The sequence below is a fragment of the Hypanus sabinus genome, chromosome 4 (genome assembly GCF_030144855.1).
Source record: "Hypanus sabinus isolate sHypSab1 chromosome 4, sHypSab1.hap1, whole genome shotgun sequence".
NCBI classification, from domain to species: domain Eukaryota; kingdom Metazoa; phylum Chordata; class Chondrichthyes; order Myliobatiformes; family Dasyatidae; genus Hypanus; species Hypanus sabinus.
In genome coordinates this window covers 43,125,011-43,150,049 of record NC_082709.1, presented here as the reverse complement: position 1 = coordinate 43,150,049, position 25,039 = coordinate 43,125,011, and the positions used below count along the sequence as shown (strand labels likewise).

The following is a 25,039-nucleotide window of genomic DNA, read 5'->3' as shown; positions in this document are numbered from 1 at the left end:
GTGAACACAGGGTTGGGTGCTGAATGCTTTTACAAGGCATTGTAATTGTCAACTTAAACTTAAGGGCAAGAATATAAAATCAATTAATAGTTCATTTCCTTAATCAAAGGTCTGTTGAAGTCACAAACAACTACCTTTAACCTAGTAAAGTGTCTTAGGGATTCTCATTTGGCAAAAAAGACCTTAAAATTTGCATAATCCTTTAGTCCGTACTGAGTCCTCTCCTTTACTTCCTTATAGCCATGACTGTATATACCCACAGCTCCAATCTGCTAATCAAATTTGCTGATGACACTACCTTGATTGGCCTTATCTCAAACAATAACAAGGTGGCCTACAGGGAAGAAGTAATCTCTCTGACACAATAGTGTCAAGAAAACAATCTCTCCCTCAATGTCGCAAAAACAAAGTAGCTGGTTGTGGACTACAGGAGGAATGGAGATCGGCTAACCCCTATTGACATCAATGGATCTGGGGTAAGAGGATAAACAGCTTCAAGTTCCTTGGTGTCCACCAAGGAACTCACGTGATCTGTGCACACCAGCTGTATGGTGAAAAAGGCACAACAGCGTCTCTTTCACCTCAGAATTGGTATGGGGCCCCATATCCTAAGAACTTTCTACAGGGGCACAATTGTGAGCATCCTAACTGGCTGCATCACTGCCTGGTATGGGAACTGTACTTCCCTTAATCACAGGACTGCAGAGAGTGGTGCGAACATAATAATACATCCGCCCACCAGTCTTACCTGGAAAAATATCCAACCCTTCGTTTGCAGTCATTACATGGAAAGAGAAGGGCAAAGGAAACAAAATTCTTTATATTTTATTAGGTTTTTGTAATATTTATATAAATAACATTTCTCCTGGGTTTCCAACGACAGTATCTAACAGACTAATCAATTTGAAACAATGCCCTAACTTTAAACCTTTTATCCTAGCTTTAAAATCTTTAATGATTTTAACATTTTCCCCCTCTATAATCTCCTGTAGTACTATAACTCTTTAAAAGAAATACTTGCTCACCTTCAGTTCTGGAATTGCAATCTTCCCTGGGGTTCACTGGCAACCATGCCTTCAGCTCCCAAGGCCTTAAGTTCTGAAATTCATTCCCCAAACCTTGTTGCCTCTTTCCTTCTGTAAAGTGCTCTGTTAAATCTTCCTCTTTGACCCAGCTTTTGGTTATCTGGTCTATAACCTCTCTGCATGTTTATCAGTTACAGATGAAATGAGAACGAGAAATAAGGAAATGGAAGATAGAGTATGAAAGTAAATGAACACAAAATATAAAAGTAGATAGCAAAAGTTTTTAAAAATATATAAAGCTGAAGAGGGTGGCTAAATGTAGGTCCCTTGGAAGAAGAGAAAGGGAAATTGATATTGGGTGATAAGGAAATAGCTGAGGCATTGAACGACTATTTTGTGTCAGTCTTCACGGTAGAGCTTATGTCTAATATGCCAAAGAATGATGTTATGGATGAAATGGGAGGTGAAGACCTCAATGAAATCACTGTCACTAAAGAGATAGTGATGAGCAAACTAAAGGGCCTGAAGGTAGGTAAGTCCCCTGGTCCTGATGGGATGCATCCCAGGGTGCTGAGGGAATTGGCAGAGTTTATAGTAGACACGTTGGTAATTATTTACCAAAACTCTCTAGACTCTGGGCAGGTCCCGGCGGATTGGAAGATAGCAAATGTCACGCCACTTTTTAAAAAAGGATGTAGGCAAAAGACAGGCAACTATAGGCCAGTTAGCTTAACATCTGTAGTCAGGAAAATGCCTGAAGCTGTCATTAAGGAAGAAATAGTGAAACATTTAAAAAGGAGTGGCTCCATTAGACAGACGCAGCATGGATTCAGAAAGGGCAGGTCCTGTTTGACGAACTTACTGGAGTTCTTTGAGGACATAATGAGTGCAGTGGATAGAGGGGAACAGGTGGACGTCATATACTTGGATTTCCAGAGGTGTTCAATAAGGTGCTGCACAAGAGACTTATAAATAAGATATGGATGCATGGAGTCAGAGGAAGTGTATTGGCATGGATAGTGGATTGGTTAAACAATACTGTAGCAGGCAGAGAGTTGGTATAAATGGGTATTTCTCCAGTTGGCAGTTGGTGGTGAGTGGGGTGCCGCAGGGGTTGGTGTTAGGCCTGCAGCTGTTTACCATTTACATTGATGATTTGGAAGCGGGGACTGAGTGTAGTGTATCAAAATTTGCTGATGACACTAAACTGAGTGGAAAAGGAAATTGTACAGAGGATGTGGAGAGTCTGCAGAGGGATATAGACAGGGTAAGTGAGTGGGCCAAGGTCTGGTAGATGGAATACAAAGTCAGTAAATGCGAGATCATCCACTTTGGAAGGAATAATAGAAGAGCAGATTATTATTTAAATGGTGAAAGATTGCAGCATGCTGTTGTGCAGAGGCACTTGGGAGTGCTTGTGCACGAATCGCAGAAAGTTGGCTGCAGGTACAACAGGTTATTAAGAAGGCAAACAGAATGTTGGTCTTCATTGCTAGAGGGATTGAGTTCAAGAGCAAGGAGGTCAGGCTGCAACTGTACAGGGTACTGGTGAGGCCGCACCTGGAGTACTGTGTGCAGTTCTGGTCTCCATACTTGAGGAAGGATATACTGGCTTTGGAGGCAGTGCAGAGGAGGTTCACCAGGTTGATTCCAGAGCTGAAGGGGTTAACCAATGAGGAGAGTTTGAGTTGGCTGGGACTATACTCTCTGGAATTCAGAAGAATGAGAGAGGATCTTATAGAAACATACAAAATTTTGGAAGGGATAGATAAGATAGAAGTAGGAAAGTTGTTTCCATTGGTAGGTGAGACTAGAACCAGTGGACATTGCCTCAAGATTCAGGGGAGAAGATTTAGAACAGACATGAGGAAAAACTGTTTTTCCCAGAGAGTGGTGAATCTCTGGAATTCTCTGTCCAGGGAAGCAGTTGCGGCTTCTTCACTAAATATATTTACGATACAGTTAGTTAGATTTTTACATAGCAGGGGAATTAAGGGTTATCGGGAAAAGGCAGGTAGATGGATGTGAGTTTATGGACAGATCAGTCATGATTTTATTGAATGGCAGGGCTGGCTCAATGAGCCGCATGGCCTACTCCTGCTCCTATTATATTATGTTCTTATGATTGATAGTGCTTCTATGAAGCACCATGAGATGCTTGCTGTGTAGAAGGTGCTATAAAAATATTATTGTTGTCCTATCTGAATTTAGGGTTGCATAGCATTTCATATCTTGCTTTACTTACACTAAATAAATGAATAAGAATCTATAAAAAATACATGTGATAATCCTGAATTATTTAAGGCTTTAACTGGCCCTATTTAATGAGATAATACCTTCATTGAAATGCAAGAAGAATTTTAAATACATAGAAATAATTTTAAGGCCTGATACAGTTTGACGGACTGGTCATGTTATTTGTTTTGTTCCTTGAATCAAATTTAGTTTCTCTGTCACATACCACTTTCTAATTACGTAAAAAAGAAACACTTGCCAATGCCTGCCAAAGTGAGTCATTCACTGACTTCACCTATTTCCCCGTGACAAAATCTCCAGATTTATCTGGAATGTCTAGGAATTAAAGATCAATCTGGAAAAACATAAGCTATTAAAATTCTGAAAATTCTGGATGCAGGGAGTTTGGGGTTGGAATTTATTTGACTTTTTGGGAGGAGTCAAGAGACGTGGTCATACAGTGAGACTTTCAGGAATGCATTCATTCACAATGTCAATCATTGGAATCACAATCTCTACTCCATGTGCTTGTGTGACATACAATCAGAAACAAGTTATTTGCTAATTGAAGCCACATCTACTAATCAAAACATGTCAATAATTGGGTCTAATTGCTACAAATGAATTTATTCAAAGCTGCATTGATCCATAAAGCATAATTGCATTGTTAACTATGTTCGTGCCTATGCAGGGTAAATGGAGATCTCAATAGTCAAGTTTGCCTTCACTAGCATATGAACGTCTATTTAATTAATTTATTTATTGAGATGCAGCGTGGAATAGGCCCTTCCCTCCCTCTGAGCCTTGCCGCCCAGCAATTTCCCAATTTCGCCTGAGCCTAATCTTGGGCTAATTTACAATGACCAGTTAAACTACCAACCGGTGTGTCTTTGGACAGTGGAAGGAAACTGGAGCACCTGGAGGAGATCCATGCGGTTATGGGGAGAATGTACAAACTCTTTACAGGCAGTGGCAGGAATTGAACTTGGGTCCCTGATACTGTAAGGCGTTGTGTTAACCACAGTGCTACTGTGATGCCCCTGTGTATTATATTTTGATGCAACAAAGATCCAGAAGATCATTAAACTCAAAAATAATAAAAACAAATTTTAATCTGTGAACTTCTTAAGATTTTCCCTGACCAGTTAGAATTATTCTGTAAAGGATGTTAAACTGAAATAGTGTGAAAGGTTATTTGTTATAGTCTGCAAAATTAAACTTCACATCCAAATTATACCACCTCATTTGCATAGTTGCAATTGGTTTCTATCAATGAAAAAGAGCTTGCTTTACTGGTCAGTTCACTGTTATAAATCTACGACACAGTTTTTACTCTTTTGTATATTAATATCAGAAAGGATAAATAGTCATCATTGTTGGTGCATTCCAGGTCGATAGTTGTCCAGGCTGGTATCAGTCCATATATAGAACTCAGGGTGCACACACCTCTCCATTCCTGCCACTTACATGTACATCAGTATTCGCAATCTACTAAAGATGTGCAGTGGTGATGCACCATCAATAACTCACACTGAGACGTAGGCGAGATATCGGCTTTTATTGACTGGAAGAAGGAACCAGGAGTGAGTGTCTATCATACAAGGTCCTGGAGACTGAGGCCGAGCGTCAGGCCGCAGGTCTCCTTTATACAGGGGCCTGTGGGAGGAGCCACAGGAGCAGTCAGCAGGGGCGTGTCCCGACAGGCACATAGTTCACCACAAGTGGAGAGCATCCAAACATGCTTCATCACTGCATGGTATGAAAACTGCACTGCGGTAGACAGGACATCTCTACAATGGGGAGTCAAAACTGCCCAACATATCACTGGCATCAACCTACCTACCATCAAAGACATATATACAGAAAGGTGCCGGGAAAAGGACATAAAGGGTCTCACCTACCCTGCTCAGGGACTGATTGTCCCACTCCCATTAGGGAGGAAGTTATGTAGCATCCACACCCAGGACCACCAGACTCAAAAACAGTTACCTTCCCCAAGCACTAAGGCTGATCAACACCTCCACCCATTAACCCAGCTCAGCACCACTATTTTATCACTTCCTCTCAGGGTCACCATGTGTTACTTTACGTGCATACAATCAATCCATCTATATAACCTATCTTATACATTTATATTTATTGTATTTTTTATCTTTTTGTTTTTGTGCTCTATTGAATCTGGATTAACAATTATTTTGTTCTCTTTTACACTTGTGGACTAGAAATGACATTAAACAATCTTGGCAATACACACAAAATGCTGGAGGAACTCAGCACGCCAGGCAATGTCCATGGAAAAGCGCAAACTGTCGACGTTTTGAGCCGAGGCCCTCAGCAGGCCAGGCAGCATCTATGGAAAAGAGTAAACATTTTGGGTTGAGACCCTCAGCTGGTTCTGATGAAGGGTCTCGAACCGAGATGTCGACTGTTTACTCTTCTGCATAGATGCTGCCTGGCCTGCTGAGCTTCTCCTGCATTTTGTGTGTGTTGCTTGTATTTTCAGTATCTGCAAGTGTTCTTGTCCTTAAACAATCTTGAATGTGTTGGAATGAATGTGGATGAAACCAATGTCATGGTTCTGCTGGATAAGAACTTTAAAAACTGAGGCAGTACTCAAAGTTTATCAATTGTAGTTCAGCAGGGCGCTTTCCTTTTCACTGCTTAGTGAAAATGACTCAAAGCCTGCTTGCTTATTCCTTGAAATTGCTGCATTTATAGTTTCATGGGAATCCAATTTTCAGTTAGCAAGCTTCAGACTAACTTTGGTAGGCTGCAAAAAGAGAAAGAAAGGAAGACCTGCATTTCTAAGATGTTTTCATGACTTCAGAAAGGGCCGAGGTATTTTATAGCCAATAAACTATTTCTGAAAAGCAGTCGTGTGGCTATGGAGGAAAGATGGCATTCAATTTGTTCACAGCAAACCTGCATAACATTTTTGCGATACTGTTTTAATCTGTTTTAGTGAAAACTATTGAAGGACAAATATTGTGCTGCAGGAGCCTTTATGGCCAAGTGAGAGAGCAGGTGTCCTCGATTTACTGTCCGATCTCAGTAGCATCTCAGACACCACAGTACTCCCTCTGCTTTGTTTTGGAAATCAGCTTAGATATTTGTTGTCAAGTCTCTGGAGTGTCTTGGCACCCCTGGAAATGTAATGGTGAGAATAGCTGCTCGGCAGTTGAACAGAATGGCACACTAATTGCAGATGTAGGTTTGGTTTTCCTGTGCTATTTCACTGTGCAGCCATTATGACTAACTCTAAAGTCATGTGTCTCCTATGCCGAACCAACCACCACTATGGAATTATGTGAAAGGGAATTCTATGGGAGTCCAAGAGACTGAGAGTCAGATGAAATATTTGTATAGGTTTAGAAGGACCTAATTCTTCTCCCAACCCTCTCAACAAAAGTTTAAGAGGAAAGAAAAAACATCTGTTTTGGAATAGCCTGAAGTAATTTATTTTAAGGGCACTGTCTATTGAAGGTCATATACAAGTTGGTAAAATTTCTAGATTCTGCAATTTCTACTAAAGAAAATCTTGTAGCTAGCTGAGTTTATAATGCATTATAATGTTCCAAGTCACTTCACAAGAGTTTTCTCAAATGTAATTTGTTGCCAAACCGCACAAGGAAAGATTAGCCCATGTAGATTTCAGAAGCATTTCAGCAGGAGAAAGAAAGTGACTTAGAAGGCGATGAGGTTTAGAAAGGGAATCTGAGCCTCGGGGCTTGACAACTGAAACCGTGTTGCTAAAGGTGAATTAAAACTGGGGCTACAGACAAATCTAAAACTGGAGATAAACTGGAGATTACAGCATGAAGACAATAAGACAGAGGAACAGAATTGGGCTTTCCAGCCCGTTGAGTCAGCTCCATCATTGGATCATTGCTGATTTATTATCCCCCTCAACTTGCCAGATGGTGGTGTATCTATTTGTGGAATTCATTGCCAAAGACAGCTGTGGAACCCAAGTCATTGGGTATATTTAAAGTGGAGGTTGAGAGGTTCTTGATTAGTCAGGGTGTCTAAGATTATGGGAAAAAGGCAGGAGGATGGGGTTGAGAGGAATCATAAATCAGCCTTGATGGAATGGCAGAACAACTTCGATGAGCTGGATGGCCTAATTCTGCTCCCATGTCTGATGGTCTCAACCCAATTCTCCTGCTTTCTCCCTGTAACCTTTGACATCCTTACTAACAGAGAACCTATAAACCTCCAAATGACTTGGCCTTCACAGCAGTCTGTAACAATGAATTCCACAGAGTCACTACTGTAAGGCCATGGACTGATGTGAAAACAAGAATAGATACTTTAATAAACAAGGTGAGACTATATAAGTCATTGATCAGATCATATTTGGAGTATTGTGAGCAGTTTTGTGCTCCATATCTAAGAAAGGATGTGCTAACATTGCGGAGGGTACAGCGGAAGTTCACGAGAAAGATTGCAGGAATGAAAAAGTTAACATATGAGGAGTGTTTGGTGGCTTTGTGTCTGTACTCGCTGAAGCCCAGAAGAATGAAGAGGGTATCTCATTGAAACCTATCAAATTCTTACTTCAGTGGTTGGTAAGTTGATGGAGAAGATTCTGAGAGGCAGGATTTATGAACATTTGGAGAGGTATAATATCAGGATTAGTCAGCATGGCTTTGTCAAAGGCAGGCCTTATGAGCCTGATTGAATTTTTTGAGGATGTGACTAAACACATCGATGAAGGTAGAGCAGTAGGTGTAGTGTATATGGATTTCAGCAAGGCATTTGACAAGGGATTTCAGCAAGGCATTTGACAAGGGATTTCAGCAAGGCATTTGACAAGGTACCCCATGCAAGGCTTATTGAGAAAGTAAAGAGGCATGGGATCCAAGGGGACATTGCTTTGTGTATCCAGAACTGGCTTGCCCACAGAAGGCAGATAGTGGTTGTAGACAGGTCATATTCTGCATGGAGGTCATTCACCAGTTGTGTGCCTCAGGGGCCTGTTCTGGGACCCCGACTCTTTGTGATTTTTATAAATGACCTGGATGAGGAAGTGGAGGGATTTATAAGAACATGTTCGGCACAACTTTGTGGGCTGAAGAGCCTGTATTGTGCTGTAGGTTTCCTATGTTTCTAAATACTGAAAGATCTTGATAGAGTGGACAGAGAGGGATGTTTCCAATAGTGAGAGAGTCTAGGACCAAAGGCACAGCTCCCTTTAGAACAGAGATGAGGAGTAATTTCTCTATCCAGCAGATGGGACCAAGAGTATTAGTTTTAGTCAGAGGAACTTTCTGTTCAAATCAAACAAGCATCAATAGGAAACAGAGACATTACAGAATCTGATACGTGTGACAGTGAAATTCTAACAACTAATACTCTATTCTCATGGAAAATTCTACAATGATATCTCCAATGGAACATCAGGAATATTTTAAGCAGAGAAGAGCATTAAAATATATTTAATGGTTAAGCACCAGGGTTCCTCAATCTTGAAATAAGTAAAAAGAGACACCCAAGTAAAAACGTATTTGGTTTACCAAACATTGAAGTACTGTATACATTGATAGTCAAATTTGCATACTTTGGCTAGCCAGCATGTAATCAATAAGAAGAAATTAACTTGACCAAAGTGCCAAGGCAAAGTTTCCATATTTTCTATGTCCTAAGTATGCTTTGCCAGAAAAAAAAATCCTCTGCCTGCAATTAACCTTGTTCTCACTTACCTTCCTTATAGCAACAGGTAACCAGCACAAATATTTTCATTGTGTCATTGCCAACATGTTGCTACAGCAATTGAAAGAAAATACCATCTTCTAACCTTCTCTATAAAACTGTCTCAACCATTTATTATTTTTATTTGAAAAGCCATGATCTCTGCTTGAACCAAGCTTTATTTAACCACTTCACCAATCCTCATCTTGGTTACTTATAAACTTGTCAACTCTATTGTATTGTAGGCACTGACAACATTGTCAGTGATTTCTCTTTCCTTAGTTTTAATTTAATCCATAAGAAAAATTGTCTGGTCAATCAGAGTATCAGAGTTTATTGTCACTGTCTTTTATGACATGAAATTTGTTGCTTTGTGAAAGTAGTACTGTGGAAAGACAAATTTACCACACATTTCAAAATTAATAGTACAAAAAAAACGAGCAAGAAACACAAAATACAGAAGAAACTTAGCGGGTGGGACAACATCTCCGAGGGAAGTAAACAGTTGATGTTCAGGCTGGACTCTTATCAGTGTTCATGGACTGTTCAGAGATCTAGTGGTAAAGGGGAAGAAGCTATTTCCAGTTCAGTGAGTGTGGGTCTTCAGGCTACTATACCTCCTCACTGAGGGCAGTCACAAGTTTCAGATGGTGAGGATCAATAGTGATGGATGCTGCTTTCTTGAGGCACAGCCTCTTGAAGAAGTCTTTGATACTGAGGAGGGGTGTGCCCATGATGGAGCTCAATGAATCCATAACCCTCTGCCGTCTCTTGCGGTCCTGTGCATTGGAGCCTCCATACCAGTCTGTGATGCAACCAGTCAGAATGGTCTTCATTGTACATCCATAAAAATTTGCAAGAGTTTTTGGGGACATACCAAATCTCCTCAAACCTCTAACAAAGTAGAACCTTTGGCATGCCTTCATGTTTTCATCATTGTGTTGGGCCCAGGATAGATCCTACAGGACATTGACAGCCAGGAAAGAAAAGCTGCTCACCCTTTCCACTGCTGACCCCTCAATGAAGACTGGTATGTGTTCTTCTGACTTTTCCTTCTTGAAGTCTACAGCCAATTCTTTGCTCTTGTTAACACCGAATGTCAGGTTGTTGTTGCTGCTGTGACACCACTCAACAGAGAATCTGTCTCTGCCCAGTTCACCTCCTTGCCGCCATCTGACATCTTACCAACAACAATGGGGCTATCTGCAAATTTATCGATGTTAGCTGTGCCTAGCCACAGAGTCATGAATGTACAGAGAAAAGAACAGTGGGCAAAGCACACATATATCCTTAAGGTTCATCTGTATTGACAGTCAGCAAGGAGTGGGGTTATTACCGATCTGTACTGACTGTGGTCTCCCGATAATACTATCACAATTCTATCTCCTGCTACTGTGATAGGTGATACTGTGATACTGTGCTACATCTGTGTCTACACCTTCTCCATCACCACCGTTCAATGCTCTGAACAGTCTTTCCACGTGAAGTAGCACATTACATGCAAATCCATCAGTGCCACTCATTGTATCTGGTGTTCCCAGGGCATCTTCTATGTCAGTGAGATGTGACTTAGATTGAGAACTGCTTTGTTGAGTACCTTGCTCCTTCTGCCACAACAGTCAGATCTTCCAGTGGCCACCCATTTTACTTCGGCTTCCAATTCCTGTGCTGACATATCTGTCCATGTCCTCCTTTACTACCATGTTCAAACCGGACACAGGTTGGAGGAGCAACACCTCTTCAATATCTTCCTCATCACTGATCTGAGACTTGCTGACCTGGATTATCCCCATTTCGCCTGAACAAAGTGCAACATTTTCTATTCTCCAGTCCTCTGGTACTTTCCCTGTTTTGGTAAGCCTGTTGCTTATTTTCTGGAGAAAGAAATGCCACAGAGAAAGCTAAAGGAACTAGATCATTAATCTGTGCTCCTAGTGTTATTTTAGTTCTTCAGAAGCTTCTATCATTTTCATGGAGCAATGAGAAATAACACTGCCAGTTTTGTATATGTAACAACTGTAAAAGGCAGAGTCATCACTGAGGCAATTTTGAGCAAAATTCTGCATTTTGCATTTTAAAATTTATCACACTCTGCAGAAGCAGTTCTTAATATAAAGTTAATATAATATAAAATCTTAAATATAAAGCATACCTTGCTGGTTATGCTCAGATTAGGCAGCATCGATGGAAAGCGAAACAGCGTTATCATTTTAGCTGGGAAGGGGTTTTACATTTATATATAGTGGTTATGTTAATTGGGACACATCGGGGCCAAGACATTTTGGCCCAATTGAATGGCTCCCCGGTTAGATGAAGTATCATGGAATTAGTTAAAAGTTATTAAAAAAAAACATTTAGCAGTTTAACTGCGTAATAATTTATGTATTTAAATGAAATACAAAACAAATCAGAACACTATAAACACCTCTTCAGTAATACCAAACAATGTATTAGTTCCTAATAGTTAATGATGCAACAATTCATCATTTCCAGCATCTGCAGAATTTCTCAAGTTTGATCAATTCATCTGTCATGTTCTTTTGATGAACAAAATCAGTGCAGACACCTAGTGCAGATAATAGACTGCCTTCATACAATGTGAGTGCATCCTCCAAATCTTCATTTTCATTGTAACATTCAAGACTATTGTTGATACCTTCAAATCGTTCGTAATTCATAACTTGTTGAAATAGTGAAATCATTTCATTTTCACTCCTGGCGGCTTCTGGCAACTACAAGCCTGAACACTTGAAACACTGTGAGCAAACACTACACTGTTCTGAGTTGTCTCCCTGCTTATTTCTCGCCAACTACCAGTGTCAAAAATCTTCGAACACAACCAAAGCTATTTAAAAACTAAGTGCTGAGGAGCATTTAACAGTGCAAGTGCATGCGACTGACGCTTGTTAGAAACTGCTGGTCAAGTCTCCTGCCCCTATTAAGCGGCAGAGTGTCCCAAATAAACGAAGGGAATTCCAGCTATTTTCTCGATTTAGGTTTAGTTCTTTAGTAAGCGGCTGCCCTGATTAACTAATGGCTCAGTTAACCGGAATTGTGTGTGTGTGTATATTCATATGGTTTTTAAACGATTATAAAATCACAAAAATAAAGCTTTTGATTTTTATAGGAAAATCTTCTTCCCAGGATCGCTCAGCTGAAAATGGACAACTGCCTGGGGGAAGAAGAGGTAGGATGTGAGAACTGCGTGGAGTTTTGAGCTTGAAGCTTCCTCCCTACCGTATAGCACCTGAAAGAAAAAAAAACAACGCATAATTTCTCATACTGTCCAAAAACGGCACTGGAGAAAAGGATGTAGGTACAAATAACCGCGACAACCGAACTATCTTTCCAGAGTTAAGTGAACGAAATCCACCTGGTCCTGCCAGAGTCGGCGAAAGGCGACGACGACCGGCTGGAATGCTGCAGCAAGTTGCCTCTTGTCTCCCTAGGGCTTTGTTGGTAATCGTTACCCTGGAAACCACGGAGCCATTTTTAAACAGAGCTGTGCGCAGCCCCGTGACGGAGTGAGGATTGACTGAGCTCCCCGTCTGGCGAAGTTGCAACCCCAAAGTCAAATAAAGTTAATTGCCGTGCGGTATCTCGTAGCTCCAAGCGCCGAATGGGGTGCCATTGCTCCGCAAAGCCATCCTGCCAAGGAATTTTGAAGAATTAATCGAGGATGGAGGATTCTTTCCTGTGCCAGTGCCTCAAGGACAGCCCGGACCCAGAGGCAGGGAGGAAGGTAATACCTGCAGACATTAGAAATGTGGCATTAACACCTTACATGGTTGGATGGAACGGTGCCTCTTCTGTCAGCGGTCAGCTTTGGGTTCGACTCTCGGTCCGGGATACCGACCAAGCGCCCTGGCTGTGTCTGTGGCTCGGGTCTGTTGCAGGTGTCCGATCTTGGGTCTGCAGACTCACTCTATCGGATGGAAGTGGCACGGTTCCGAATGTACGAAGGAAGTTTTAGGCTGCAGATTTTCCGGTCGTTATTTCGCCTACATTTCAGCAGTTGGAAAGAACTTAATTGTTGGGAGAAGTTCTTTGGGATGTTCAGGAAATTTTACTAAGTGTTTTGTGTTTTTTTTTAATAGCCATTGAATGTGATTTTCATAGCAAGAATGAGCGACGAGGCGCAATCGAAATGTTGATTTTAATCATTATTATTTAGTATAACTGAGAATACGCAGATCACCCTCAATTTAGCAATCAAAACTGCATTTCTTTTTTCCTAAAACTGTAATAAGCAACTTTGGAATATCGTAAACATTTTGCATGGTTACTGTTGCTTGTTTTCTGCATGAATTGATGGGCGTTCACAGGGCTAAGGTTGCATGTGTGTGCTTGGGTTGATTTTTATTCAGGATAAATGAGAAGGTTCCTCATTGATGGAAGTGTCATCTTTGGGGTGTGTAGTGAAATTGAGAAGCCATGAAAGCTTCCGTTGCACTTTTAGGTGAACCTCAAGTAGTTATGTCCTGTCAAATTTTATTCCTCACTTGAAAAAATAACCAGTATCCTGCCGAAGGCTTTCGCCCGAAAGGTATACTGTATTTTTTTTCCATAGATGCTGCCTGACTTGCTGAGTTTCTCAAGCATTTTTGCATGTGTTGCTCGGATTACCAGCATCTACAGATTTTCTCTTGTTTGAGGTCATAATTCTCTTTGGATTTTGTTGGAACCTGTTTGCAAAGAAGCAGCCATATTTCATGCGTTAACACATAACTGAAATGTTCTTCAAAAGTGCTTTGTTGGGCATACTGAGATGGAAATCTTTATCTGTTGTAATTATATAGAAGGAAATTGATACTTTTCTGAATTTTATGTGGCCACTAAATGTTACTACTTTGTTTTTTAATTAATTATTTTTTCATGTAAGAATGATGGCTGATTTTTACTTTGTTAATTCAGAAATCACCTCTTGTTAATTTTACCTTTTCTTTGCAAAATGGTAGCTTTTGCTGCAGTTTGCCAATGAAATAAATCTGAAAAATATCTTTGACACTCTTAAACAGAGAAGAAGTCATCACCGTGACACAGTGGTGTCAAGAAAACAACCTCTCCCTCAACGTTGCTAAAATAAAGGAGCTGGTTGTGGACTACATGAGGAATGGAGACAGGTTAACCCCTATTGACGTCAACGGATCTGGGATTGAGAGAGTGAACAGCTTTAAGTTCCTTGGCATATACATCACCGAGGATCTCACATGGTCTGTACATACTGGCTGTGTGGTGAAAAAAGTACAGCAGTGCCTCTTCACCTCAAGTTTGGTATGAGTCCCCAAATCCTAAGGACTTTCTACAGGGGCACAATTGAGAACATCCGAACTGGCTGCATCACTGCCTGGTATGGTACTCTGCCGAGAGTGGTGTGGACAGTCTAGCATATCTGTAGGTGTGAACTTCCCACTATTCAGGACATTTACAGAGACAGATGCTAAAAAGGGCCAGAAGGATCATTGGGAACCTGAGTCACCCCAACCACAAACTGTTCCAGCTGTTACCATTCGGGAAACGGTACCGCAGCTTAAAAGCCTTTTGGATTTGGGACAGCAGGCTCTGGGGCAAATTCTTTTACCAGGCCATCAGACTGAGTAATTCACCCTGATACAATTATATTTCTACGCTTTATTGACTGACCCGTTGTACATACTATTTATTAGAAATTACTATACATTGCACATTTAGGTGGAGATGTAATGTAAATATTTTTACTCATGTATATAAAGGTTGTAAGAAATAAGTCAATTTAATTCAATTCAAATTCATTCTTGCAACTGACTTGCCAACAAACACTCCATTTATGCAATATGTATTTGACTGTTATGTAAGAACGATCTTGAATAGCGAGTCTGATCAAAAGATTGCGGTAGTCTGCTGGTGCACACTGGGAATGGGGCAATTATTATTTAGACTTTTTTTGGCGCCTCAGTTTGCTGGAGAAGAAAGCTTGAAGGCTTGGCTGCTGCCAGTGACCCAGCAGAAAAGTTGGTAATGGAGTTATGCAAGAAGATGGAATAGGATTAAAGGGTTGAAAGGCCTATTCTTGCTCCTGTTTTCTGTGCTTTCATGGTGTATGAGATTGAATGGTTGATGGTCAACTTGGATGGAGAAAATTGCTCTGTAGGAAAAGTAACTTTGATTAGAAAAGTGGCAGTGCCATTTGCAGGAGGAATCTGATTTTGGAGGCTATTTGGAACAGATAAGTGTTTTTAGAAATATGTGGTTTTAGAAAGAACATAATGTGCTGCATTCAGTTCAAAATACAAGGAAAGAGAAGCAGAAGGCTATTCAGTCCTCTGAATTACTCAGCCATTAAATAAGATCATGCTGATCTTGCATTCAACTCTATCTTCCTATAATTTCCTATTCCTCAATCTTTTATTGATCCAAATATTTATTGCTGTTATTTAATGTACACAGAAATTGTAGCATTGCAACCTTATGAGGCAGAACATTTCTCAAGTCGGTCGTCATTGGGTCATCTCCTTATTCTGAGACATGGAGCAGCTTCCCAACATCTACAATCAAGCCTCCTAAGAATTTTATGTCATATTAAAAACTTCCAGTACTTTCAAAACTAAGGAGTGAAAGCTTTGTCCTGTTAGGAACAACTGAGTATACAATCTCCTCATCCCAGTTACTAAAACTATAGTGAAAAAAGAAATAAGCTACTGGAAGGAATCAGCAAAATGAACAGTATCTATGGAGGGAAACGGACAGTCAAAATTCTGGGTCAAGATCCTTCATCTGGGCAAGCTATGTTCATTGTTTTCTCATGCCGTCTTTCTTTGAACAGCAGGGTTATGTTACCATCCTGTGTCACAGGTTCCATTTAAAAGTAAGCAATTTCTCAAAGATCAAAGGTAATGCATGAAACATTTAACATCTTTATCTGCTTTTGAAATACCAGAATCTAGTTCATCATGTTCAGATGACTTGTAGGATTCATCTCTATCTTATGTGAAAATATGAAATCAGTGCTAATGTCTTTATTCCATCTCTTTCTCTTTTTTTGTGGAAATTGCTAGCAAATTATGTAAGGCTTTCTTCTTAGAATGCATATTAGCTCAGTTTGCCAAACTATAATCAAATCTTGTTTATTAGAAGAAGCCGCAGGGTTGGGGTCCTTATTTTTTTTAGCCCACAGAAACTGGATATTACTTCCCAGGGCAGATCAATGTTATTTGGAATCAATCCTTAAATTCACATTGAGTAAGACTGTTTTGACATGATGTTACAGCATTATTTTAGTACAGTTGCTGCAATACATACTATACTCCTGCAATGCCACAATTTTGTCCTTCTTTCATCATTAATTTTTTTTCTCTCTTTTTTCAGACACAGAATAAAGGAAAGCTACCAAGGAGTGGAATAACATTTTTACCCCAGTTACCAGCGGTATGTTACCAGAAATAAAGTTTAAATCAAAATGGATTCTGGATGTGGATTATTAGGACAATTTATCAAATTGCATTCAGCTATTCAGTGTGATTGTTGTCCTGTGTAAATTACCAGGAGTACTGAGACTGTATAAGCATGGATTAGTTTGCTTTCTGCTTTAAAACAGCAGAGAAAAGTGAAGCAAAATTATCACCAAGGTTTAAAAACAAAACTAGGGTGATTTCAGTTGGGAGGAATGCACTAGAATATTTAAAAAAATAGCTGTGATGTATTTTCATGTTAATTGGCCAAATTTTGCTGAAGCAGGGCATCTTTTTTCTTGGGCCATTAGTTAAATATTGTATTGGATGATTTAGCTTTGGGGGGGGCGAATAATTTCACCATCACTTGCAGGAAGTGTGAATTCACATTTTCTCTAACGCATTGAATGAGTAATTAATATGAAAATCCACCAAATTGTTAAAAATAATGCTGAAATTGAAGGCAATATGTTCCTGTCATGAAGCAGGCAGCCAGGGAAGTCAAACAGTCTTGGGGTTCTCGACTTATGGCCATTTTATGGCTTATTTTGTCTTTTTTTTTTTGCAGGATCTGACCTATTCTCTTTTTACAAGAAATAGTTGTTGTTAATAGAATAATAATTGGTAGATTAACAGTTTGAAAATCAGTTACTACATACATATCCTTGTGAATAAATAAATAATTTGAATTTATGAATAATTTGGAACAAAGTATGTTGGAACAAAGGGATGTGTCAGGAATGGTCAGGAGGAAGAGTATAGGAATGATACAGGACTTTGTGATATGGTGCAACTCAAACTACCTGCGTCTCAATATCACCAAGACCAAGGAGATGGTGGTGGACTTTAGGAGACCTAGGCCTCATATGGAGCCAGTGATCATTATTGGAGAATGTGTGGAGCAGGTTAAGACCTACAAGTATCTGGGAGTGCAGTTAGACGAGAAGCTGGACTGGACTGCCAACACAGATGCCCTGTGCAGGAAAGCACAGAGTCGACTGTACTTCCTCAGAAGGCTGGCGTCATTCAATGTTTGTAGTGAGATGCTACAGATGTTCTATCGGTCAGTTGTGGAGAGCGCCCTCTTCTTTGTGGTGGCGTGCTGGGGAGGCAGCATTAAGAAGAGGGACGCCTCACGTCTTAATAAGCTGGTAAGGAAGGCGGGCTCTGTCGTGGGCACAGAACTGGAGAGTATGACATCGGCGGCAGAGCGGAGGGCGCTGAGTAGGCTACGGTCAATCACGGAAAACCCTGAACATCCTCTGCACAGCACCATCCAGAGACAGAGAAGCAGCTTCAGCGGCAGGTTGCTGTCAATGCAATGCTCCTCAGACAGGATGAAGAGATCATTACTCCCCAACGCCATTCGGCTCTACAATTCAACCACCAGGGGCAACACATGTTAAAGTGCCGGGGTTAGGACTGAGCTTAAGTTACCACTCAATGCACTTTAGTAAACTTTTTAAGAACTTTTTAAAAGCTATTTATTAATGGTTTTTGGGAGGGTGATTTTAGATGCATATCATATTTATACTGAGTTAAATACTGTATGTAATTAGTTTTGCTACAATAAGTGTATGGGACACTGGAAAAATGTTGAATTTCCCCTTGGGGATGAATAAAGTATCAATCTATCTATCTATCTATCTAATTGTAGATTACATAAAGCAGTATATATAGTGGTATAGTCTTTGTTTAGTGTTTCAATGCAAAGGGTTTATAAGTAGACTAGAAATTTTATTAAGGGATTTTACTAACTGCTTAAATATGTCCAGCAAATTATTTAAAATAATCAAAGAACACTATATTGTTTTGTTGAATAGATATTTTCCAAATAAAGTGACTGTGTGTTTGTCTGTACAACTTTTCAGAGCCGGTCCAAGCCATTGTGGCAATCAGCCTCGCCCTCGTTCTTTCTACAGGCAGAGGATGAGGATGAAAAATGTGACTCACTAAGTAAGTTTGAATCCTCAGGGGCAAAATGTTTATAATCCATTATAGAAATATTTTCAATTGTGGCGGATTTCTCCACTTTTTTTGTGGATAGTAATAGATTGGATCAGTTTTGATAGTTTCACAGTTTATAATTAAGAGATGATCCCTTCACTTTCAGAGCCATTGCATTAATATAGGAAAAGGAAAGAGATGCAACAGTTCAGGAGCCTCTACTTGAGTAGGACTGAGTCTGTTGCTGAAGCAAATGGAGAAAAAAACAGAAACTAGTTCTAAACTGGAAACACAATGAGCTTACATTTATTAGAAAAGGAGAACATAGGAGAAACTAAACGTAGGGAGGTCTAATTGAGTCAATGAATAAATGAAGTTATAGGAATGGGAAAAGGTGGTTAAAATTAAATTGGGAGAACAATGATTGAAAATGAGTTAAACTTCACAAACAATGCAAATTGTGTTCATAAGTAAACAGAGAAAATGGAGACAATAATATGGTGTAAGGGCCCATGTGTCATCAGATTTTCTAAGACATGGCTACCAAAAGATTAATACTGAGAGTTATAGATTACAAGGCATAACTTAATTAAATGAAAAGAATGGAAAAGGAAGAGTAAAGTAGCTCCATAAGATACAGTATCATAGTGGGAGTTAAAAATATTCTAAATGGTGCTGACTTAATAAAATGGTTCAATATCAATAAGGGATAATAACTAAGCAAGGTTGCACTAATATTATGAAAAGGAGGAACAACATACAACTTTATTTGTAAAAAACGAGTGTAAAACAGTGAATAATATTTATTATGAATTGGTTGTCTAGAATTGAATAAAGGGAGTGAGGAAATGGAGTTCCTGCAGCCTGTGCAAAACTCCTACTTAAATCGCGAAACAAGCTCTGTGATTTTTTTTCTCTCTAGATCCTGAAGTGAAAGGTGCATCAAAGAAATGCTCATTATTTATGGAGTATATTAAGGCAATAGTTTTGTAATAAATTCCAGTAAACAATTGAAAATGGCATAAGTATAACAAATACCTTGGTAATAGTGTGGAGAAAAGTTGATTGCAGCAGGGAGGAGTACAGGCTAAAAGCTGGGAAATCAAGACTAACATCAGTATTGAGAAATGGTAGTGTGCATCAATGACATATTTAAAATGTTGTTTAACAGAATTCAAAGAAAAAAACACTTGTTTAAAAAAGGAATAAACATTAATGACACACCACAGATGAGGAAGCACATTGAAAGGGAAATTAGTAAGAGGGACACAGTATCCATAAGAGAGAGAATGGGGAATCTAAAGAAAATAGGAAAGAAATCTAATGATTAGGAAGATACAGGTTTCCATGAAATTAACTTAAGGAGCAAAGTTTTAAAAACTTATCATAGAGCAAACATTAAAAAAACTCATGTGGTGATAATAACATTAAGGTGTGATGGCTATTTACTGTCTTTGGTCAGGACTTTTTCTTTTTTTGCCAAACCCAGCTTTCATAGAGCAGCTGTGAGCTTCTAAAGATCTTGTGTGTTCTTGACTAAGTTAAACTTCCAAGAGGCTGTCTTGAGTTCTTAACGTAAATGGAAAAGTATAAGACAATGGATCATGTTAATTGGCTTGTATCAAACTCGACAACGTTGGCTAAATTATTTAGTTCAAGAAAGCTTGCAGGCCAGATTGATATTATCACTTAGCATATCAAGTAGCTGTTCTGTTAATAGTTGGAAGATTTGTGTATTCGAGTCAGCTTCCCAGCATAGATTGTGGGTACTTGGAAACTCTGTCTCCAGAAGCTTTTAGACCACTTGTGTTAAAAGGAATCTGAAAAACAATCACGTGTATGAAGTCACCCAAGTGGCAGAGAAACAGTATACATCTATCGAGCAGTCCAGGCTTTTTAGGAATGGTTAAGGAACATCAAGAAGAATGACAGAATCACCGGGGGAAACCAAAATCCATTCCTCTGCCTTCAGTTTTTGAGAGTAACGTGGGTATGTCATTTTAGCTTATAGGAATTGAACCTGTGCTTTGGAAATTATTTGTGTTCTAGAAATGGTTTGTATTTTACGAGTCTTCTGTAAGATAGAAATCCTCTGTGAGTTTTAGATATGTTTTAAGAATGTTTGGATTTAAATGTGTATCACTAAAAATAAATGAACCATTTTTAAAATATTCTGTTAGCTGCATATAGCTCCCCTTTGTTAGGGAGGGGGAATCTACTGCTCAAATAGTGGATATTCACAAATAAATTCACCATGGAGGGTAACAGGGAAGTAAGCTAATCTTTTAAAATTGGGTGTATACAGTATAATCTCCCTTTAGTGAGGGTACCCATGGCTATCTACAGTATATCATGTAGGGATTAAAGGCCTTAGTTTGAGTTTAGAACCACAGTCAACAAACCAATACCATCATAAAGGGATAGAAAGTGTAAAATCCTAACAACAAACACAAAATGAGAGAAGTATCAACTGGTTATTTTGCTTTAGTATTTCAGTGAGAAAGATTAGGTGGATATGAGTTGTAAATCAAATAAATCAGAATAGGGAGATGTATTGGCCAGGATTTTGCTGGATAGGTTGTGGTCCATACTCATCAATGAGACATGCAATTTATCCACATAACCCCCTGTGTGTTGCTGAGAAAGAAACTCACCTGCTGGCCAAGGTTGAGATTGTGTCTGTTGTTTTCCAAACTGTGGTGTGTATTTTGCCTTTCCAGAGATGTGGTGGTCATAATTTTTGCTACACAACTTGGCGAGAACTGCAGGGAGCAGCGTCAATGACTACACAAAAACAATTCACTACTTGAGTATTTAGAAATTGCAATGTTGCTATCTGGTTCACTGGGTGCTGATCCCCACGCTCCCTTGAAAGTCAGAAGTCCCTGGTTCCTGTGCTGCCCTTCCATGTTCACTGGAAATTTTATAATCTTCTGTGTAATATGAAAATGAAAGTGAATTGTGACATTACCCTGACACTTTTTCAGTTTCATTACCTTATTTTTGCACCTCATCTCAAGCAAACATCTCACTGGAGTAGAGCTAGTCCTCAGAATTAGTGGAAACTGTTCAACCTACAACATTGCATTTGAAAACCAAGGTAATCCCAATTTTCCTAATCGGATAACAATTTGTCAAGGATGCTTGTGCTCAAGGGTTAAGGTACATGCTATCATTGATCACTCAAACATACAACACAGTGGGCTTGCAGTCAATATCCACAAGGTAAAGGTTCTCCACCAACCTGCTCTATTGTACAATACTGTCCCCTGACTATATAGGTTTACAGCAAAATCCTGGAAAATATGGATTGCTTTTCCTGTCTCATGAAATGCCAGTCAGTGAGCACACCTCTGCCTTCAGGGGCCTACTAGACCTTTTGGTTACATGTATTAAAGGATGTTTAAAGTTGAAGCCATTAAATCTGCCGCAAAACTCATTGTCTAATGAACAGTAGTAATCCCTGTCTTCCAATTTGCTTCAGATTGTTAGAGCTACCAATGGCGGACAACTCAGGGCACTGGAAAGATAGCACCCACCATGTGTCCTGCTAAATCTTCCAAATGCCCCAGAAGGATGAGTGAACCAACATTCCAACAGTGGAGCCCTAACTGAATAAACAATGTCATTTCCATATCTGATACCCAACTTTTGAAACAGGAACACTATTCTGAGGTGAAACGTGAAAAAGATTACCAGGTTGACAGTGGAAATGATTCAAGTATATGCTCAAAGCCTCCTTTTTTGTTTAAAGTTGTGCAAGGAGCCTCAGGCCTCACACTACCAGGTGCAGGAACAGTTGTTACCCCTCAGTCAGCAGGCTCTTGAACCTAAGGCGATAACTTCACTTGCCCCATGATTGAAATATTTCCACACTTATGGACTCACTGTCAAGGACTCTTCATCTTATGTTCTCAATATTTATCGCTTATTTATCTATCTATCTATCTATCTATCTATTTATTTATCTATCTATTTATTTATTTATCCATCCATTTATTTATTTATCTATCTATCTATCTATCTATTTATTTATTATTATTTCTTTCTTTTTGTATTTGCACAGTTTATTGTCTTTTGCAGATTGGTTGAAAGCCCAAGTTGGTGTGATCTTTCATTGATTGTATTATGATTTGTTGGGTATGCCCACATGAACATGAACCTCTGGGTTTTATGTGGTGATTATTTATGAACTTTGATAATAAATTTACTTTGAACAATATCCCCATTGATTTTGGGAATCTTTGGGCTTTAACTCCTCAAGTTGGAGTGTTTTGTAATATATTAAGAACAAAGTTCAAAGTAAATTTATTATCAAAGTACTTAACTGTATGTGTTACCATATACTACCTTGAGCTTCATTTTCTTGTGGGCATTTGCAGAGAAATAAATACAGTAGAATTTCACGAAAATCTATATATAAACTTGACAAACAACCAATGTGTAAAAGAAGACAGACCTCAAATGATTAAAAAAAAAGACTGAAAAGAAGACTTGTAAAGAATTCTTGAAAGTGAGTCTGGTCAGTCATAGAATCAGTACAGCTGATTGAAGTTATCCACACTGGTTCGAAGGTCTTGTGGTTGTAGAGTAATAACTGTTCCTGTGCCTGGTGGCATGGGACCTAATGCATTGGAAGCACATGGAAGTTCAGCATAGATAGTGTTCTGAGCTTGCCCCTTTAACAAGCCTGTCTTGTTAGGTTCCTTCTGACCCTGCTGTGGAGGAGCCTCAGATTCCCACTTTGGCCTCTTAAGACACTGCAAAACAGGAAAGAAAATCATTCTTCCCAAGGGACTGCCCAAGAAGACAGGACCTATATTTGAGATTGCACTTAGTGTTGTGTGCAGTTCCTATTGCCATATTACAGAAAAATATAGTTGTTCTGGGTAGATTAGAGGGGATTCAGGATGTTGCCTGGTTTGGAGGATTTATTCATCAGGAGAAATTGGAAAGGCTTGTTTTCCTTGGAATAAAGAAGGCTGAAGGATAACCTGCTAGAGGTATTTACAATTTTAAGAGACATAGATAGGGTGGATAGTCAAAATCTTTTTCTCATAGCAGGGAATAAAAATAATGGCCTTGGTTTAAGGTGAGAGGAAGTATTTTTAAAAATAGCTATGGAGGGAACGTTTATACGGAGAGTGGCAGTATGTTCAAAATATCAACCAGAGGAGATGGTAAAATTAAATATAATCAGTATGTTTAAGAGACATTTAAGCGTGCACTTGAATAGGCAAGGCATGAAAAGATATGTCTGTAATAAGGGTAAAAGAGATTGGTGGAGTTAGGCAAAAAGGTTGGTGAGAATGTAGTGGGCTAAAGTGCCCATTTTTGTGTTGTATGACTTTGACAGAGTCTTGTGTAATGTAATTTGATTATGTGAGGAAAACTAGAATAAATTGCATCCAAGAATCTTAAAATAATTTGTTAATGGACATAGGATTTTAGCCTGGACACTGCAGCCTCTGCAAAGGGTGTTGAGATGTGCAGAAATGCCTGTGCCCCTTTACTTGCCTTCTGCTGCATTCAGTTATGTGTCATTTGTCTTGAGTGATGAAATGTGGTTGATTAATCTAACTGGACATTTCAGTCTTGGCTGTGTTGGCTCAGCACTTCCTACAGTTGGAATGTTTTTTGTATTCATAACATTAACCTTTGGTTACGTAAGATCAAGTTTAACACAGAGGATACATCTTATTCTCTGTACAGAGTGAATCATTACAAGTTGTTTTTGTGCATTCAAATATTAAAATAATAACTTCTTGTTTACAGGGGTTTCTCTACCCCAAAAACGCAAACGAAACAAAGCTTGGGACTCAGGAGCTTCTGTTAGCAGCACAAATCGATCAGTCCATGATGGAGCTTCCCAGCCAAAAAAGGACCGTGAGCAGTTTAGAAGTGCTCTAGTTAATATTATTACGTAGGTGAATGTTCTTCTCATCTTGTTATAATTAATTTTATTGTAAAATGTGATTTGAATACAAAGAAGGTAGATCAGATAGATTTCATTAATGTTGGAATTGTGTTGGGGAAAGAATTAATTGCAATATGTTTATATTTGCCTGAGCTTAGAAGAATCAGAGGCAATCTCATTGAAACAAAATTCTTAAGAAGTTAATGGTAGATTCTTGGAGACTGCAGGCTGAGAAACATACAAAGTGCCACAAAAATTATAAACCAGCTCTCAGATTTCACTTTATCCTTGGAGGTCAAATTGCTATATGTTTGTGCAGTTGGAACTGCTGACTTGTATCTCACATTTGAACAGTAATCTGCACTGGTTACATTGTGCATTACAGATAGCTGGGGATTGCTATATATAGAAACATCGAAATCTACAGCGCATTACAGGCCCTTCGGCCCACAATGTTGTGCCAACCATATAACCTACTCTGGAGACTGCCTAGAATTACCCTACCACATAGCCCTCTATTTTCCTAAGCTCCATGAACCTATCTAAGAGTCTCTTAAAAGACTCTGTTGTGTCTGTATCTACCACCTTCGCTGGCAGTGCATTCTATGCACCCATCACTCTCTGTGAAAAAACTTACCTCTGACATCCTCTGTACCTGCTTCCAAGCACCTTAAAACTACCCCCTCTCATGTTAGCCATGGGAAAAAGCCTCTGGCTGTCCACATGTTCAATGCCTCTCATCATCTTATACACCTGTATCAAATCACTTATCATCCTTCATCGCTCCAAGGAGAAAA

At 39.3% G+C, this 25,039-nt stretch overlaps 1 protein-coding gene across 1 annotated transcript in view; it reads left to right on the top strand.

Moving 5' to 3' along the window:
- The first annotated feature begins 12,563 nt into the window (after positions 1 to 12,563).
- Positions 12,564 to 25,039, top strand: part of dnah7 (dynein, axonemal, heavy chain 7) — a 269,206-nt gene continuing 256,730 nt past the window's right edge. The window contains exons 1-4 of the mRNA XM_059966905.1: positions 12,564 to 12,693; positions 16,296 to 16,355; positions 18,250 to 18,334; positions 24,101 to 24,248. Of these exons, the coding sequence (XP_059822888.1) occupies positions 12,631 to 12,693; positions 16,296 to 16,355; positions 18,250 to 18,334; positions 24,101 to 24,248 (356 nt within the window). The 5' untranslated portion in view covers positions 12,564 to 12,630. The remainder of the gene's footprint in view (positions 12,694 to 16,295; positions 16,356 to 18,249; positions 18,335 to 24,100; positions 24,249 to 25,039) is intronic.